This window comes from Priapulus caudatus, unplaced genomic scaffold (genome assembly GCF_000485595.1).
Source record: "Priapulus caudatus unplaced genomic scaffold, Priapulus_caudatus-5.0.1 Scaffold1084, whole genome shotgun sequence".
NCBI classification, from domain to species: Eukaryota; Metazoa; Priapulida; class Priapulimorpha; order Priapulimorphida; family Priapulidae; genus Priapulus; species Priapulus caudatus.
Window position 1 is genome coordinate 60939 of NW_014578145.1, and position 18697 is coordinate 79635.

At 42.6% G+C, this 18697-nt stretch overlaps 4 protein-coding genes across 4 annotated transcripts in view; 2 read left to right on the forward strand and 2 right to left on the reverse strand.

Annotated features, from left to right (window-relative positions):
* The window catches only part of LOC106815293 (exostosin-like 2), a 5139-nt gene extending 736 nt beyond the window's left edge, over nt 1–4403 (reverse strand). Inside the window, exons 1-4 of the mRNA XM_014819737.1 lie at nt 3855–4403; nt 3227–3352; nt 2820–2893; nt 1112–1228 (exon numbers count right to left, since the gene is read on the reverse strand). Of these exons, the coding sequence (XP_014675223.1) occupies nt 1112–1228; nt 2820–2893; nt 3227–3352; nt 3855–4182 (645 nt within the window). The 5' untranslated portion in view covers nt 4183–4403. The remainder of the gene's footprint in view (nt 1–1111; nt 1229–2819; nt 2894–3226; nt 3353–3854) is intronic.
* A 2369-nt stretch (nt 4404–6772) lies between these two features.
* Nucleotides 6773–10887, reverse strand: LOC106815296 (mRNA-decapping enzyme 1B-like; the record flags this gene model as incomplete). The annotated part of the gene is given in 2 exon segments (XM_014819740.1): nt 6773–6813; nt 10765–10887. Coding segments are annotated over 2 exon segments (164 nt in total), but the record flags the coding sequence as incomplete, so codon positions are not given.
* A 6157-nt stretch (nt 10888–17044) lies between these two features.
* On the forward strand, nt 17045–18669 carry LOC106815297 (xyloside xylosyltransferase 1-like). Its single transcript, XM_014819741.1, has 3 exons — nt 17045–17187; nt 17568–17700; nt 18220–18669. The coding sequence occupies exons 1-3, from the start codon at nt 17126–17128 to the stop codon at nt 18463–18465; spliced, it is 441 nt and encodes a 146-aa protein (XP_014675227.1). The 5' UTR covers nt 17045–17125; the 3' UTR covers nt 18466–18669.
* LOC106815294 (xyloside xylosyltransferase 1-like) overlaps nt 18562–18697 on the forward strand; it is a 1045-nt gene continuing 909 nt past the window's right edge. The window contains exon 1 of the mRNA XM_014819739.1: nt 18562–18654. Coding sequence (XP_014675225.1) covers nt 18562–18654 — 93 coding nt within the window. The remainder of the gene's footprint in view (nt 18655–18697) is intronic.

Sequence of the window (18697 nt, forward strand, 5' to 3'; positions counted from 1 at the left end):
CTTAGCAGCTATTTTTAAAGTGGGCGGAGCTCGGGGAATCCAGCGAAATGGAGATTCGTAAACAGCGTATGATTTGAACAGAAGTAAAGTGAGTGATTTAAAGTGTAGAATTGAGCCAGAGCGAGAGCGGCCATCTGTCGTGGAGTTTGTACTTTACTGTTGTTTAGAACGTTATTTTTTGGAGTTTTGGGACTGAGGTAAATGTTTTCCGTTCACGCGGGCCAAAGGGTGTTTGACCGCCGGTTTTGTAAAGTTTTTTGATGTCCTGAGAGTTATATTTGATTTGATATGAACCACGGGTGATTGATTTATGGGTGTTGTTTTGATCGTCTAAGAGTAAGTTTATATCTATATTATACCCTAAAGCCACTAAATATAAAATAAATTATAGCTAGTAAACCTGCCAAAAAACATTTTGTGTAAATCACACGATGACTAAAGCGGGTGGAAACGCAAAATGCTCAGCACAGGGTGGTAGTGCATTGTTAAACATGCAGCGTTCAACGTGCGTAAGGGGAAAGAATATGAGTAAAAAAGAGGGAAGAATTATCGAAAAAAGAGTGTGGATTTGTTGATAGAAGAGTGAAGAATTATTGAAGAAAGAGTGAAGAATTATTTAAAGAAGAGTGAATAATTATTTAAAGAACAGTGAAGAATTATTGAAAGAAGAATGAAGAATTATTTAAAAAAGCCAGTGAAGAATTATTTAAGAAGAGTGAAGAATTTGAGAGAAGAAGTGAAGAAATTATTGAAGAAGAGTGTAATTTATTTGCGGGGGAGGTGGCGATGAGTGATACAGAGAGGGTTACTGGCGGGTGCTTGATCTGCAAGCTCAGGTAGAACGCTTGTGTGATGTGGAATGTAAGGAGTGTGCAATTTATCAGCGGGGAATGAGTGTGCTTTGTGGTGATGTGTGGCGCGTGAGCTGGATTTGGCATTCAACTCCAAAAGTTACGTGATACACACGTAGCCGAGATTAAAAACGCGTAAAAACGCTATGTTTTTCAAACCGCTATTATACAAAGCAGCAGCAAGCTGTTCACAGCTTTAATAAGGATAATTGCTGCGCAACTGTTGAACGGGCATGCACTATACAGAACGTGTCGTTTACCTGGTAATAATAATCGAGTATTTCCGCTTTAGAATCCGTTTTAATGTAGTCGTATGTTCCGTCCGGACGCAGCGCGTGCGCTCTGCAAACGAGTATTCCGAACAGTTTGTTGGGTGCCTGCAAAACATGAATTGCAGAGCGTTTAGGCGGACGTTGTCGGAAATAGAAGCGAATGTGTGCGTGCGTGCGTGCGTGCGTGCGCCGCGCGTGGTGCGTGTGTGTGTGTGGTTTGTGTGTATATGTGTGTGTTGTGTGTGATGTGTGTGTGTGTGTTGTGTGTGGTGTTGTGTGTGTGGCGTGTGTGTGTGTGTGTGTGTGTGTGGTGTGTGCGTGTGTGCGTATGCGTGTGGCCGTGTGCGTGTGTGCGGTGCGTGTGCGTGTGTGGCGTGTGCGTGTGCGTGTGTGCGTGTGCAGTGCTGCCGTGTGCGTGTGCGTGTGCGTGTGCGTGTGCGTGTGCTGGTGTGTGTTGTGTGTGTGTGTGTGTGTGTGTGTGTGTGTGTGTGGTGTGTGTGTGTGTGTGTGTGTGTGGGGGTGTGTGGTTGTGTGTGTGTGTTTGTTTGTTCGCATATATGGTGCGGTGTTATACTTTAGCGCTAGACGCTTCCGTGTTCAATGACGGAATATTTACGTAACCTTCGCAGATCGTTCATCGTCATGCACCAGATGATCTCTAACGTGGAGTTGTACACGGAATGGCGGAGAAATTATGGCGCAATTTATACGTCTGCGAGCACAACTCTAACGCATTCTCCTGTCAAACTATGTGCAGCATCAGAGTGAAAGGGGTAGATGGAAGAAAATAAAGAAGAAAGTAAGGAAGAAAGGGAAGGAAGGAAAATAAACAAAATAAAAAAGAAGGAAATGAAGAATGAAAGAAGGAAGAAGGGGCATCAGAGTGGAAATGGCGAGTAGAAAAGAGTGAACGTAAAAAAAAACGTTACGAGAGTGCGTAGTCTCTGTATACTTCTCTAGCGCCTTCTACAGTTAAACTGTAACAGAGCGAAACGTAAGAATAATCGTGAAAAAAGTGTTCAAAAATGCATACATGTTCATGTAACATAGGCCCTATACGTATTATCGCCACTCTATTAACCAAACAATAAAAGGGACCAACTAACAAGACGTTAACACTATAAGTATAATTATAATTATAATTAAAATATATATTAGTAACATTAATGAGGAAGCGGGGCAACAATTCATGACAAATGACAACTTTAACTAGTGTGTTAGAGTTCACCACACGCACGTTGCATGTTAGAATTTGGAGAAACACTAGCCAGAATTAACTGGCGCCAGTGAGTTCCCATATCATAGGGGCCAAACTAAGAGAACGCGAAAAGCACACAACTACCGCGCAGCTGCATATATACAACACCCTGAGTAAAACAATAGCCCGAAAATTCGTAGTTCTCTTCCTTTTTATTCTTCGCGTTTCTCTATTGCAAATACGAGTGACTATTAGGGAAAAAATCGCTCGAGTAATCCAAGGAGCTGCATCGTTGTGAAAACAATAAAACAAACATTAAGGCAACATAACTAAAAAACCAAAACACAATAACCAGTTATGGCATCAGAAGTCTAAAATACGTAAGGAAATTTTCACAACAATTTACGTGTAAAATTTGTTTCGTATCCTAGACTTGTGATAGTTGTTAATTATGAAACGAGTTTGGGCCACTAATAATGGGTCCCCTGGTGCACCTACCCATCTCCACAGCGTGTAGGCTCTTAGGAGATCAGCCTCGCTGATCAGGGTATCATCGTCACTTATTAGCACGGCTGCAAAACAAGTAGAAGTGACATGCAGGATAACTGCCGTGTTGAATGTCTGCAATGTACACACGGTTCCGTTGTCATCGTAGCATCGTAAAATACTACGATATTACGATATCACAACATCGTGTATCTTCCTCTCCCCTCTCTCGCTCTCGCGCTCTCTCTCTCTCTCTCTCTCTCTCTCTCTCTCTCTCTCTCTCTCTTTCTCTCTGTCTCTCTGTCTCTCTCTTTCTTTCTCTCTGTCTCTCTCTCTCTCTCTCTGCTCTCCCTACATCCACTACTCTCACTATTTTTCTAAATCTATCTCTATATTTCGTTCTATGTCTTCATTCTTACCTTCAGTCATGAGATCGGCAGATAATCGCATTCGATTACTCAGCAGATTTCGTTCGGGTCGAATCACGATCAGTTCTTTGCCGGCGCCTTTGACGATATCATAGGGAAAATCGGGCACTTCTTCGCCTGTGTTTTTTTTTAACATAAACGAACGGATTATACAGCATACATCCTGAAAGCGCACGCGAAATGTGATACTTCCGCTTTAACCCTTAATAAACCACCTTATTTACTAGGTGTACGGTAAATAAAAAATTACGAATTTTTACAAAAAATACGTAGATATATATGCAAGTAAGAATATTTAATAGTTATATAGTAAAATTTAAGTAAGAATATATAAATATTTAATAAAAATACAAGGTTGTATCGCTACATATTGACAAATATAACATCCGATGATGCTAACTGTAAGAGCATTTTGATGGACGAGTGAGAAGCGGTACGTTTTCACCGCCTTCTTCTGAAATATGACCAGATAACATGAAACTTGGTTTCACTAACTCTGATATCAAGACTAGATAAAAAATGGTAATAATAATGAAACATTATTATTATTATCATTATTATTATTATTATTATTATTATTATCATAAACTACTACTGATGCTAATCGTAGAACACATACCCAGATTATGCCAGAGCAGAATGATTTTGTATATGAACGCCATCTTGGAGTAGTTAGTCAGTACCATGCGCAGCAGGTCATTGCGTCGATACGTCATCATGACGACAGTGAATCTAGGTACGGCCGCCGGCCGCGTTCTCAGCGGCGATGAATCGACGGTCCGGTTACCGGGCTTTGCGCGGCTAACCCTTCGGTTCCGGTAACCGGTTAGGTGCGTCCGGTCGCCACGGGGCGCGACACCGTAGATAGACGAATACTGCAGTAGATACGCGACGCAACACAGCAGCGCTACGACGCAGTAGATGACGCGTAGCCGTCGGCCGCGCATCTCGTGTAGAACCGCTGCTGATGCGCGCAGACGCGCCGGGATATGCGGCTACCCGCGCGCGCGTAACGAGAGTAGCAGACGGAGCTGGACGGCGTCGGTGAGCATGCGCACACCGGCGGGGTCGATGCGACGAAACCTGTCACTAGATACCCACCGTCATCAAGTGCATGGCCAAGTACAGTTAACCCGAGATTGCGTAATAGCTGTTGAGCTACTACGCAACAAAAGTGAAAGAATGTGGGCTGGTAAATAGGGAGGAAGGGAAGGGAGGAGTGGCGGTAAGGAGGAGAATTGGGGAGGGGAGGGAAGTAAGGAGGGTGAGGGGAGGAGGAGGAGGAAAGCAAGGAGTGATTTCGGACGATGCTTCGAGGTCTCGCGTCCTCCGAGTTAAAACGATACTCGGAGTTTACCTCAACATGATTTCGATTGCTAGCAGACGAAGTTCAGTTGATTGATCGCTGCAAGCAGACGCTTAAACCATACAGCGAATCCACCCCCCCAGGGGAAAACAGTGCGGGCTGGTTCCGAGAAATCACTCTCCCCCTCTCCTGGCGTCACGAACCTTCTACTTCCTACCAGCCTTTGGAAATCTCTCCCCCTCCCCCCCACCCAGCTTCAGAAACCTCTTCCTCCTCCCACCCAGCTTTATAAATCTCTCCCACTTTCCGGGCTTCAGAAATCTCCCCCACCTCCCTCGAGGTTTCCGCAATCCACCTCAGCAGCTTCGCGAAATCTCTCTCCCGCTTTCAGCATTATTTATTTAGTAATTCAGAAAGCCTGTACTGCGCCGTGTTCTTTACTCGCTATTTGAGAGGCGCGTTTCCGCGAACGGTCGAACGCACGCACGCACGCGCACGCACGCACACGCACGCGCACGCACACACACACACACACGCACGACAAGACATGCACGCACGCACTCACACAGACACGCACGCACACACACACACGTATGAACGCACACACACACATACACGCGCACGCACGCGCATGCACGCATACACAACCAGCCATAGACAGCCGACGCACGTTGCTATGCAACACACGGTTCAGCGCGGCTTCACCGCTCGTATACAGTCTACGTACGTACGCAACGATTACAAGTGACACGGCTGCTGCTTCACCGCTCGTATACAGTCTACGTACGTACGCAACGATTACAAGTGATGCAGATGGGGTCGTTGTCGTATAAAAGCGGCATAATAGTAGTAGTTCATAGATGTAAAAGCAGTCAGCCAACCACACAGCCTGCCTGCCTACAGTGCGTGATTCTCCCGTCCCTCCAGCCTGCCTGTTACTCATGCTGAAGGGGTCGTTGTCGTATCAGGTACTACATATATGTACCCGAGGTAGTTTTAGGCTGTTTAGTATTATGTTTATATTTTTATATGAGGTATGTTCAGGGTTAGTGTTAGGGTTAGGGTTAGGGTTAGGGTACACTTCTGTAGTACAAGTCTGGTACACTTTGTGTATACATATACGTAGCTCGGGTACATATCTGTAGTACCTGATACGACAACGACCCCTTCCGCACAAGTGAGCGGCTGCTGCTTCCTCATTATGCGTGAGTGTTAACACGCGTAGTCGGCTACTGCCGCGCGCGCGTGCAAGCATGTGCACGACTTACACGCGCGGCGCGCGCACCTGCTGTACGCACCACCACCACACTATATCAGGGAAAAAATTATAAATTATAAATTTTAAATTATAAATTATAAATTAAAAATTTTAAATTAATTTTTCGGGGGCTACTTTTCAAGCTCGCGCGCATGAAAATAGCACTCTAAAATTTGGTTTGCCTTGAACTCTATGCAAATTTACGGGGGCTCTTTTTGGCATTTCCGGGGCTCTTTTTGGCATTTCGGGGGCTAAATCGCCCCGTGCCCCTGTGTATTTTTTTCACTGCTGTACGGACCGCCACCACACTATATATATATATATGTATGTATACATACACATATGTAACAGTGCGCTGTTAATTAGGTGTTACACATATACAAAAATTGGAAAACCATTTAAAACACCATAACAATCCCATCTCTGCCTAGTTTGAGTAATGGTACCTCTCTGTACAAACCGAGAGATAACCACTTGGAGCTTATAACACTCTAACAAACCCACCCCGGCTCTCAAGCACGTCCATCTTCACATATATATACATCCGCAAATATATTTAAGGACAATAGCATGCGCTCCCGCACAGCTGCGTTTCAGTGGTCACATAGAGTTCAGTTAAAAAATGACAGCCAAGATATCCGTGACTGACACTGATAGATAGTGATACAGGGTGCGAAATTAACGAGAGTCCGGAGTCAAATACTCCCTGATTTACTGCCGGACTCCCTGAAAATTTTGCCATACTAACTAGTTCGTTCCAGAGCACGGCCTTGCAAAATTACCGAATTTTTTCTGCAAATGTCCAAAGAAAATTTGGCAGACGTGCAACCGCATGAATCTTCAAAATAAGCACATGCGTTATTGTTAATATCTTTAATTTTGAACTTCAGACTGCGGATCCCTCTTTTTGAGGGCAGGGACTTTGTTCAAAAGTTAATTTCTATCTTCCGGTGATGCATTTCAGAATACAGACCTTGAGTAGACAAACAGGGTTCCCTCGATGTTCGTTTTTTCCTAGAATAAAAAAACACGTGCACATCATTATACGAACACGGCAAATGGAAGGCTACTGCAGAGTTCAAGAACTCACATTAGTGTTCAAAAATAGATTGATTCTAGAGATTGCTAGGTCAAAATACCAGCAATTCTATTCATGAATTGATCGAAATCCCGAAGGTTACAAACACAAATACCCTCAGCAAATTATATGAATAGTTCAACATAAGAGAAATGTGATTGTCGTCATTTTAATCAAGGTGAATCATTTATTTCAAAAGCCAACCCATCATCAAGTACCTTGCAAACACAATTTAACATCGCTATAATTTCCACCCATAGGTGGCAGCACGGTGTCAAAACGTTGTATAATTGTTACCAATAATCACTACTTGTAATAATGCAATTACACACGACTATTCTGTTCGAATACTCTTGTTTTACAAACCACGTGCTTATCGAGCAGAGCTACTCCAAAAAATAATAATGGTGCCTTCAGATTGGAGAGCTACGCAGGCAGAGCTGTTCTGGGACATTTACCTCTCTCCCAACACAGTTGCTCATGTCCTACTAAATTCACCACTAGTTCACTGTCGTTTTCAACCAACTTTTTTTGTCACTTATTACTATTATTAAACTAGATTAACTGAAGTGAGATGCATGGGTTTGGAGCAGCATATATGGCGATGCGCTAGGTTTAGCTGTATTACAAGTTTCCGGTAATATGAGTTATTTATCCACGATGAACTATTTATTCTCCTCATTCAAATGGCTGGTATTATTTCTCCGGCAGCCGGAGAAGCAGCTGTGAAAACCATCGTTAGTTCTCCGGCAGCCAGAGAATTAAGAACAAATTTTCTTGTTAGATCTCCGGCGCCGGAGAAACAACTGTACGTTTTCAGCACTGCTTCTCCGGCTTTGCCGTAGAAGCAATGCTGAAAATCATAGTTAAATTCTCCGGCAGACCGAAGTGTCCCGCCGTCGCTGTATTCCGCCTGTGGGCTGCCGCCCCGCCGCCGCAACCCTAACCCTTACTTCTGGTTTGGACGTTAAATGGTTTTATGGTTTGGTTATGGTCTGCTTTTTGCCGGAGAAGCTAGTTTGATTTCTTGGCTTAGTTGTCTGGCTTGCCTTCGAAATAATCACTTCGCATTCAAATAGAAGTTTGTTTAAACAGGTTCCTTCTTTTTTGAGTCTTCATTGAGGATAAATAAACCTCATAGACAAAATATTTGTTTGAAAAAGATTCGATAAGCACGTTACTTTAATCGGATAAATGGATCAGGTCCTTGGTTTAACGGGATATGTTCTGCAGAACAAACTTCAGTGAACGCTGTAAAATGATCCTAAACTCAAAAAGCAAACTGACAATTCCCAAGGTTTCCAGTAGATTCTGAAATTACTGAGCTCAGAATACATTCTTACAGCTAAACGTGTGTATTGTATGTACTGTGCGTGTTGTGAATGGACGACTGAGTGAGGTACAAGTAGGCATGCATGAACCACTGGAACAGTGTTCATTGCTTAATCGGGACATATTCATGGTTCACTACCTGTCCCGATAAAGTGGCTTATTAATTAATTAATAGCAATTATAATTATTTATTAATTAATAGCCCAGTTTATTAATTTGCTGCCTTAAAGAGCTCTCTCTATGATGCCTGATAATTTGGCCAAAGGGAACCAAAAAATTAAACAAAAAGGACAAAGACCACATAAGAACGTTACCGGCTACCCTCAGCCACACCCACACTGCCAATAACTTCACCAGACTCTTAAAGGCTCACAATGCGCATCCAAACGCTAATTTCTCCAGTACTAGACTAGCAAATACTTCGTGTCATGCATAATCACACTACCTTATGGCAATATAAACTCTAGTTCCTCCCATTTCACTGCGCGTTGTCTTATAAAAGGTATTTTGAAAATACCTCCAATGTTGTCGAAATTCTCCGATGTTGTTGACAGTTTCCCCAATCCCCAAGCAACCGTGCAGCGGTGCTGCGGTACAGCGGTACGGGCGCAGCAAAGATAAAAACATGTGACGTCACGTCACCACTTCGAGGCTATTTTGTTTGGCAAACAGTCGGCGTTTGCGCCAGAATGCCAGTTTTCTCACCTCTTTTTTGTGGGTTTTAAGCAAACGCGCAGTGAAATGGGAGCAACTAGAGTTTATTTTGTCATAAGGTAGTGTGATTATGCATGACACGAAGTATTTGCTAGTCTAGTACTGAAGAAATTAGCGTTTGGATGCGCATTGTGAGCCTTTAACAGCCATGGAGACCCTTCAATATGCACTCATCTACTTGCCGGTGAGTTAATGACTGCCCATACTAGATTTATAAAAAATGTTTTTTTTATCAAGTTAGCAAAGCCATATCAATTTGCTATGATCTTGACAATGATATAGACGAAAACAGCTCGTGTTTCCGAAAGAGTAATCTTATTAATTATCACAAACAATATTAGGACTTAATTCCATTGATATTCCTTAGGATATTCCTGGGAAATCAGTAAATAAACTATCAATTGTCAAGCCTCGATTACAAGTAGTTCTGGGTAGTAACGAATGACGTCTATGAACCAGAGTAGTATGTACATTTATAAAAAACTGAATAAGTCTGACTAAAGCGGCTACCTGTTCAGAGTCATGTAACTATATTCAATTTTCTTACAAACACATTGTGCAACTTACTGCTATCATAATGTAAGCACATAACACATCCTTCATGACTACATTAATGCTCGATTGATAAAGAACCACATGCAAGGGCAATAAGGTTACACTGGAATTATTGAAAGCCAAATTCGAAATCATTGTACAAAAATGCACCAATCGCTGCCATTCCAAAATCTAGCGTAACACCTACCACACATAAGACGATAAATGGAACAATACCATGTTTGAAGGACAGCTTTTGTAACAACATACATCAGATAGCCAAAAGCGAGGTTCGACAAAAAAACAGTCATAATACAACCTTTTGACAATAAACTGTTCACTAGAATCCTGAATGCAGTAAAAGTGTGCCCTGGACGTACCTACTATGGCATCGTTTGGTATTGTTTGACGATTGGATTCCTTTAGTATGGGAGATCAGAACATTGTTTGCACGAGCAGTTAAAGCCCGGAGCACACGTGAGTTATTTTACTCAAGTAAAATGACGCATGAGTCAAATTACTCAACGAAAATCCGCCGCACACGTGAGTAAAATGACGCATGCGTCAAATTACTCAACGAAAATCCGCCGCACACGTGAGTAAAATGACTCATGCGTCATTTTACTTGAGCAAAATAACTCACGTGTGCGCCGGGCTTAACACTCAGAAATGGTCGTCTGTAATGTGTGGCAGTTTAATGTGAGATCTTGTGCATGCACACCCACCAGTGTGAGCCATGTGCACAGAGTTCCTAACCTAAGATTTTATATGTCAATCGCTGTGCATATATCTAATCTAGTCAATTTACAAGATCGAGTGGTGAACCCCAGAGCATACATGGTAATGGTTAGCTCTAGAACTATAGTATAGCCCTTCGCTCTGCCACCTGCCTGTGGCAGAGCAAAAGGCTATAGTTCTAGAACTACGTAATGGTGTGGTGTCAACACTTTTGTGTCACTAGTTTGGCGTGCAGTACTGCAAAAACTTGAGTTCACGGCATCTGAATATGAACTATAACGTGCGCGAGAAAATGACACTGTCTGCAGACTGATAAGTGATTAGTGGTGCTGCCAACTGGCAGTACTAATAGTCTAATACTAATACAACGACTCAATACCACAGCAGATGTCGGTCTTTCTTGAACACACACCTGGCGGGCGTACGCATATATTGGTTGGCTGCTAGCATACGCTGTACTGTAAGAAGAGGCAACCAACAGCCAACACAAACAACGTCCAATTCACGATCCAGAAAGGTACATCGATATCTTTACATACGAACGTTAAACAATAACATAGCATGATTACCCATTCGTTCGACTTCGAGTTGAATGTGTACAGTGCAACTTGTGAGGCGGCATCGACAATCTCAGTGATGTAGGGATCACATCGTTGTAGAGCTGCCAAATTCATTCGCAATTCAGCCGCCATTTTCGCATCTAGTAGTCCCGAGGAAAATCGATCGGCAGCGCTTTGCACCGAAGCAAATAGCAATGTGTGGATGTTATTAACGCGTAATTGGCAAATAAATTATTTCAACTAGCACATTGTCTTGAGTACTAACTTAAGGATGTTAATAGACTGATAATAAATTAGTTTCTTTTAAGTAAAAATGTGAAAATTGACGAATTTGCAGTAAATGGCGGTCCAGACGTCTATTGGTTGAAATCGTGTAAATACGAAAATAATAATTTGAGTTTCTACAAAGGTGAGCTTATACAATGAAGACGAAATTTGATAGATTTACGCCGAACAAAATCTTTCTATAATTGCAGTAATACGCTTGTGCAAGGCTGAATATCGAGTTAATTTTACCATTGAGTAAGCATTTACTCACACACCTTGTGAAAATGCCCGTATGTGGACTCGGGATTCGGGAATGAACGTGTACCGTGCACGATGGAAGTATGTGTGAATCTTGGTGTATTTTTGTGATGCCCGCCTAATCGACGGCTATGGATACGACAGGTAATGATCTATAAACTTATTCTCTATGTTTGTGACGTTTTTTATCGGCGCGTGAAACGGTTTTCGGCGAAAGGGCGTGTAAGTGAAAATCGTGCGTGATCATCATCGCGGCTGCCCCCGGTCATATGGCATCGGCTGTTGCCATAGCTGCTGCGTTCATGCTTAGTTGAAAGCTCGCTGGCGCTGCGTCCATCCAGATCTAGCTTGTACGATGGTGATGCGTCGTCGGTGACAGCGACCGTAAACAGATCCATGAAAATAGCATCCGTGTAATATTAATTCGGACACACAATCTCGCCGCAGTGCGACCGCTTGTTTTCCGGTTTTCCGCATCGCGTATTTCATAATAGGCACGTATATCTAGACTCTGTTATTTATTATACTATTACACTGTTAATATCTCGCCGGGGTTCCTGTTTATTAAACGTGGATCTGCTATATTCGGGGCTTTCACTCATCACATCAGATTCTAGCGACCAATTGTTGACAACAACAGCACACGTACTTACTTCACTGCGGCAGTAGCATTCGGCGGTAGTGTACACACGCGCGCGTACATGTATACGTGTGTACACAAGACTCGCGTGCGGGTTCCCTCGAGTAGGCGCGTACGCTGTTCACATCTATCGCTGTATAATAGTAATAAATAAAAGCCGCGTAAACCCATGTAAGCAATTAAAGAAATGGATAAACAGAAATCGTTGTAAAGGGAATAATATAAACAAATCTGAGTTATCACCACCTGAATGTTTCAGCGCACTTGGTCCCTATATCTATCAACTAACTATAGCTGTAACATAACTGCAGGAGTGAATAATAATAGATTTATTATTATTATTAGATATATTATTATTCATTCCTGATAACATGGATAGTTTAGTAATAATAATTAATATACTGATGCTAATGCTGTTAGATAATTTGTTATACATTGTCCTGTTTAGTAAATGTTCATTCTTCACGTGTTTATGGTTTAGTGAAAAAATGATTTTGCTGTTACTAGGAAAAAAATGCGCACCCATTCTAGATTTCAGTTTAAAAATTAGTTTAAATTTCTGACAATTTATGAACTGCTTGCATAAATTAAATTGCGTACATTTTTTTCATTTAATTATATTATGTTTGGCATGATTTATGTTTGTTAGAGACTGGATAATAACACCAATTATGTGCACTGTATTGCATTATTATTCAAATTGTAACGATGCATATATGATATATAACACTGCTCATTGTTCTAGTTAATTAAACCCAGCGCGGATCGTACGAAATGAATTATAAATATAGGAAGTGTATAGTAAATTACCCAGGTTGTCTTGATTGAACATTCATAGCAATTTCCAACCTATTAAATATATATACCACCATGCAGTGTTGTAACCTCACATTTTCATCTTACAAGTTACAGCCTGATGGATTATTATTTCAAAATATTGATCATAATAATTTTCACAGAGAACGGTCTGAATGTAACATGGTCTTGTTAAAAAATAATACCAGATAAACAATGATACTTGTAATAGAAAGAGGCATAAAAGGGCAAGCATATAAACACGTTTATTTTATAAAGTATATGATTGTATAGCGTATATAGTATTCCACGATTCTGTTCTCGTATATATCTATACATCAGGAGTCAATAATGACAAATTTGTCATTATAAACCCCTGCTATACATGATGTACCCCGTACTAGCGATCCAATGAAAAATCATTAGAAACAGTTGCAGTACGAAACACACAAACATTTCTCACTCCCCTCCATGTATCAGATGTGACTGGCTAAATATTTTACAATGGGAACAGTGTCACTTTTATCGGGTTGTTAGTGGTCCCTGTGTCGGCGTAAAAAAATAATTGCTTCGGTATTTGATCGACTCGAGTGCAAGATTCATGAGGCCCGCCACCTTTGATAATGAATAACAGTCATTGTAGCAAATTGTACACGTGTACGGGCGCGTGGCAGGGGTGTCGGGGCGTGGCAGGGGTGTCGGGGCGTGGCAGGGGTGTCGGGGCGTGGGTGCACACGCTGATCATTGCCCCGTGTACACGTGTGTATCCGGCCGTTCTACCCTAATTATATTGATTGATTGTAAGATGAGGGGGGTTTTATGCAAGAGCGGCAGCGGGCGTGTGTATCTCTCTCTCTCTCTCTCTCTCTCTCTCTCTCTCTCTCTCTCTCTCTCATCTCTGCCGCACGAACGACTCATTATTTATACACTAGCGCAACGCTTCGTATAATCTCACAGGAAACTCACAAACTGCTTTAGAAATGTGTGTCATTGAGCATCCCGGTAGACAAGTCAGCAACAATGTACAGTGAGTGAAGTACAAGATAAACATAACATTCCGGTTTTGTCTCCAGCACACATTTCCGAACATTTTCCCGAACAAATGTTCGTCCGAACAAATGTTTTTGTCTACAGCGAACAACCTCGTGGCGCCGTCTAGTAGCTGTGTTGTAAAGAGTCACGTGATCGGCGTGAATGGCGATGCCCAGTTTGCACAAAAATTCTGTGACCACATATCGGGCTGCTATTGGTTACTACTTTACAAATGTTCCTAGAATTGTTCGACATTCAGCGCACATTGACGAACATTCGACGAACAATGTTCGAGATATCAAACATTTCCGATCTTCAGAAACATTGTTCGGAACAAATGTTCGGCGACTTTTTTCACCGCACATTGCCGAACATTTTATGGAACATACGATAAGCTACGATAATGTTTTTGAGCAAAATGTTCGGCAATGTGCGCCAGTGAATGACCGAGCTGACGCGAATATCATACGCAGAAGTGCAGACTCGAAGAGCAGACGCGAAGACGCGCAGACGCGCAGACGCGAAGAGCAGACGCGAAGATCACACGGTAAGTGAGCTGACGCGAAGATGGAAAAAACGCTGCGATGTGTCCGCAGATTCATATCTCTCTCTCTCTCTCTCCCCTTTCTCCTCGCTTATCTCTCTCTCTCTCTATCTTTCTTTCTCGCGCTCTCTTTCTCTCTCTCAATCTTGCCCTCTCGCCTTCTCTCTGACGTCGATCAGTGTTTTATAGCCGAGAGTTAATGATCTATAGAAGCACGCGATCGATCTACCTGAGACGTAAGTAGCAACTTCGCGTGTAGACACTATATATGGTGGCAAAGATTCGCGTTCATTTCGGTCAAACATCAGACCACAATATTGTTGTAGCCGTGTAGTTTGAGATGGTAGCAACAGTAGCGAAAAACTCAGCGCGCTACCGTTAACAGGAGCCATCGGCGGGTGCTTTCATTTGGCACTGAAACGCAACCAGCGTCTGTGATGATCGAGTTTGGGAACGTGAGCTGTAGAGCGGAGTTTGAGTTCAGGGCGGGAAGCTAGTGTCTATGGATTTCTGGCGTCGTTTCGTTACGGTAACAGCTAGAGGAGAGCGAGTTCGAGAAATATATGTGTAGGGGGAGTTCACACAGGAACGTTGCAATATGGGACGGGAGTTAAAAGATAGGGGTGAGTTTAGACGAAGAGAAGGAAGAGGCGAATTTGTGCACGGCGAGTGTGTAAAGGAGTGTGAGGGATAGAGGAAACGTGAGTTCGAATGTGATAGGTTCAGCAATGTAGACATACAGCCTGTTCTGCTAGCATCTATGACAAACACGACATACGCATATACGCTCTCCTATGACAATATTTGTCATAAGAAGATTCTTCCTATGACAAATATTGTTGTATGTATTGTATGCAGCATATTGTTGCGGCGCGCAAACGACAATAGACGGGCGCGTCCTCCCGCATCCGCCTTGTGCTAGGGATAGGACGCACCTGCGAACGGGCATCGCTTGCTTCCAGCAAGGGTCCGGTTTTGACAGACGAGTTTATGCTAGAGCCGGTTTTGAGCCCATATATATATAAGCAGCATTTGACAAGCAGCTAAAGAGAAGATATAAGATTTAGAGTCAGTCAGAGCCTAGGCATGGTTGCCTATAGGCTGTAGTATGTACATATATATTTTGTATGTGTAGTTACTAATAAAGTGCTAGTGAAACAACTAATCTGCGACTACGGCTCTACCTCTGCTATCTACGCTGCTGCTGCTAACTTCTCTACCATTTGCTGACGAGACTACGCTGCCACCTTCTACGCTGTCGACGCTACGAGAACCCGAAGTCATCACACTTTCGCAGTACAACAATTGGTGGAGAATGCGGGTAACGATCCCGCAACCTCTACCCAGCTAATCCCCCAGCTGAAGAAGAAGAAGAAGAAGAAGAAGAAGAAGAAGAAGAAGAAGAAGAAGAAGAAGAACGAAATAGGAAACGAGAAGAGAACCTGGCCTTCCAATCGTCCAGCGGAAGAGGGAGAAGCAGACGGAGGAGATGGAGAAGGAAAAACTAACAGCAGATGAGCAGATGAAGAAGAAGATGAAGGAGAAGAGAGAGAGAGAGATCTACACGGCGACACCTATGGTAAGCTACATCCTAATCACTGTATACATAGCCACAAATTCGGAAATAATTTATTAACAGTAAAATCGTTCGCAAATTTTTCGTAGTTATAGCTAGCGTGGTATTCGAAAATTATGGTAACGGCGTACGGTGATTCAAGCGTCGAAAGTGTATAGTAAGCCTATGCGATGAGAGGGGCGATCGAGACACCCAGCCGCTTCAAAGTATGACCTCGAACGTGGCAAATAGGGTAAGCTGAAATTAGCGTCCCTGCCAACAGAGGCATATTACGGTACAAAACTCACCATAGTACGTAAAGGTGACGAACGAGCCGATTTCGTCACGTGTCGCGTCATTTCCGAGTCACGATTGCCGATATACCATTGGGTCGATACCACGACAGCAAAACCACAAATTCAAATTTTTATTAAACAAACAGTTGGCTATAGATATGTGTTTACGATATAGCTTATAGCCGGTCCTATCTGTATTTTATGTTTCGTCGTTTGTTTGTTTGTATATTGTTTCTTTCGATTAACCGATTACTAACGTGATTTAAGTGGTAAGATGTATCATTGATTCGCCATCCTTCCTTAGCCTTTCCATGCCGATTCGTGTTGAGTTACCGATGCAGTTTGTCACCCCCCCCCCCTGTGATACGAAAATGTGCGCACATTTTTACTAGACAGCTGCAACAATATCCCCCTCAACTCGTTTCAAAAACGGACTTTCCATCCCTTCTCTACCCCGTGTTGTGCGCATCATAGGAGTTTAGGAGCGCTTATTATTACTGCTGACGAGCAATTATCACGCCAGCCATACCTGATGCTGGACCGACAGCCTAATCCGATAGTATTACCGAGCGGCGATCGACGATAATGGCGCCGTCAACATAATAGTAATAGTAATAGTAATAGTAATAGTAATATTCATGGGGCTAACTGTCAGGACTAGCACCCATTTTGTCCGAGATAGCGTGTACACACTGCAAATGTTTGGCGCGCGCCTGGCCCGGACTAGTTTGATGTAGGATCAAATTTGAAATCAGTACGGAATAAGAGTAAGAGATTGAGAGTAATTGGTTTACGGTGATTGTTTTACGGTAATAGTAATGGTGAGGTAACGGAGAGAATCATTTATTATTACAGTATGTCGCAGAAGAGTACGTATCCTGCTATGGGTAAGCGTTCTCGCCATCATACTCTACTGCAGTCTTCTGTCAGAGCAGGAGCAGAGCAGAAAACCTGTCGGACAGCCGGAAACAGTTCACATCCTCATGTTCTTCGCTAAAGCTGAGAAGAATGACCAGCTTCAACAGCAATTTCGAGCTAACATTAGGTTTGTTCCCCGTTAGAATAATTCGTCGTGTTATCATATCGCGTGCGTTATAAAAGCATGACAGCAAGCTTTTTAATCTTAAATGGCGTTTCACCGATCTCGTGCGAACGTGTATCGATATGTTTCGCGTCGTCATCTCGTCGAATATTAGCGTCCAGTAGTGGTGAGAGCTTTTACGCTCGTGTTTGCTACTACCAAGGAATGCCTCCCAATGTCGGTAGCAGCGTTTGCGACCGTAAAAATGTACCCGGCTTCTAAATCGACCCAAAGACAAGTGATACGAGAACCCTCGTGGACGCCTCTATACAACAGTCTCGCATTTTCGCTAACCACGCCATCACTCACGGGTCGATCTCTGACAACCTCATTTTCTTACGCAGGTCCATGGTGAAGCATGCAACTGGTCGGATCAAGTACCATTTCCTGGGCGACGCGAACAGCACCCGGATCGCAGCTGACATCCTGGAAAACGTGTTCGATACAATTCCGCACAGAGAGAATCTAGTCATACAAGTATTAGAAACACGGAAGATACCTGCGCTAGATGAGATTGTCTATGCATTCCTAATCATCATGCATCATAATGCATCATGCATTCCTAACCTGTGCAACGTCCGCGGATACCGGCTCACATGTGTCAAAACTAGCGTTTCTTGATGATGCATTCGCAACGAATTTAAATGTGGGGCGGTAGAATTAGAACAGATGAGAGAAGATTTAGAGGGTGAGAAATTAGAAATTAGAAATTATGAGTTAGAAGTTAGAAGTTAACAATTATAAATTAGAAATTGGAAGTTAGAAATTAGAAATCAGAATGTATAAATTATAAATTATGAATTATAAATTATAAATTAGAAATTAGAAATTAGAAATTAGAAATTAGAAATTAGAATTTAGGAATTAAAAAATTAGAAATTAGAAATTGGAAAATTAGAAATTGAAAATTAGAAATTGAAAATTAAAAATTCGAACTTTATAAATTATAAATTAGAAACTTATAATATACTGAATACTTTCACGGCCCGTTACCAGGTGCAGACATACGAAGTCGAATCGGTTGTCGCGAAAGTAGGACACGACGTATGGCCTACCCAACAGCAGTTGTTTAAAAGTTACCAAAAGAACTACGATCTCTTCAACGACATATTTTACTTCATTCCGTTCGCCCTTCACAAGGTCATTGACCTGTCTGAGGTCGATCGCATCATCGAGGTGGATGCCGACATGAGATTAATGACCGACATTCGAAAGCTTTGGCGGGAGTTTGATGAATTCTAAAATGAGACAATATTCGCGCTGGCTCAAGAGCAACAACCTGTATAAAATCAAAGGTTTGCGATAGCACGTGGGGCTCTTGGGGACGACAGGCTGGGCATGCCGCCACCTGGTGGCAAACCGGGTTACAATGGCGGCTTCTACTTCATCAACCTCGACCACATGTCGAAATCTAAGAAATATCAGGCGGCGGTAGCCGAGAGAAATCTGAGATATTTAATTCGAAAGTACTATT

Excerpts from the sequence above, each read along its gene's own strand:
- LOC106815297 (XM_014819741.1), top strand. The coding sequence starts at position 17,126 with ATGTTCTTCGCTAAAGCTGAGAAGAATGACCAGCTTCAACAGCAATTT. Across the intron at positions 17,188-17,567 it reads CAATTTCGAGCTAACATTAG|GTCCATGGTGAAGCATGCAA; the intron begins GTTTGTTCCCCG and ends TTTCTTACGCAG. Across the intron at positions 17,701-18,219 it reads GAGAGAATCTAGTCATACAA|GTGCAGACATACGAAGTCGA; the intron begins GTATTAGAAACA and ends GCCCGTTACCAG.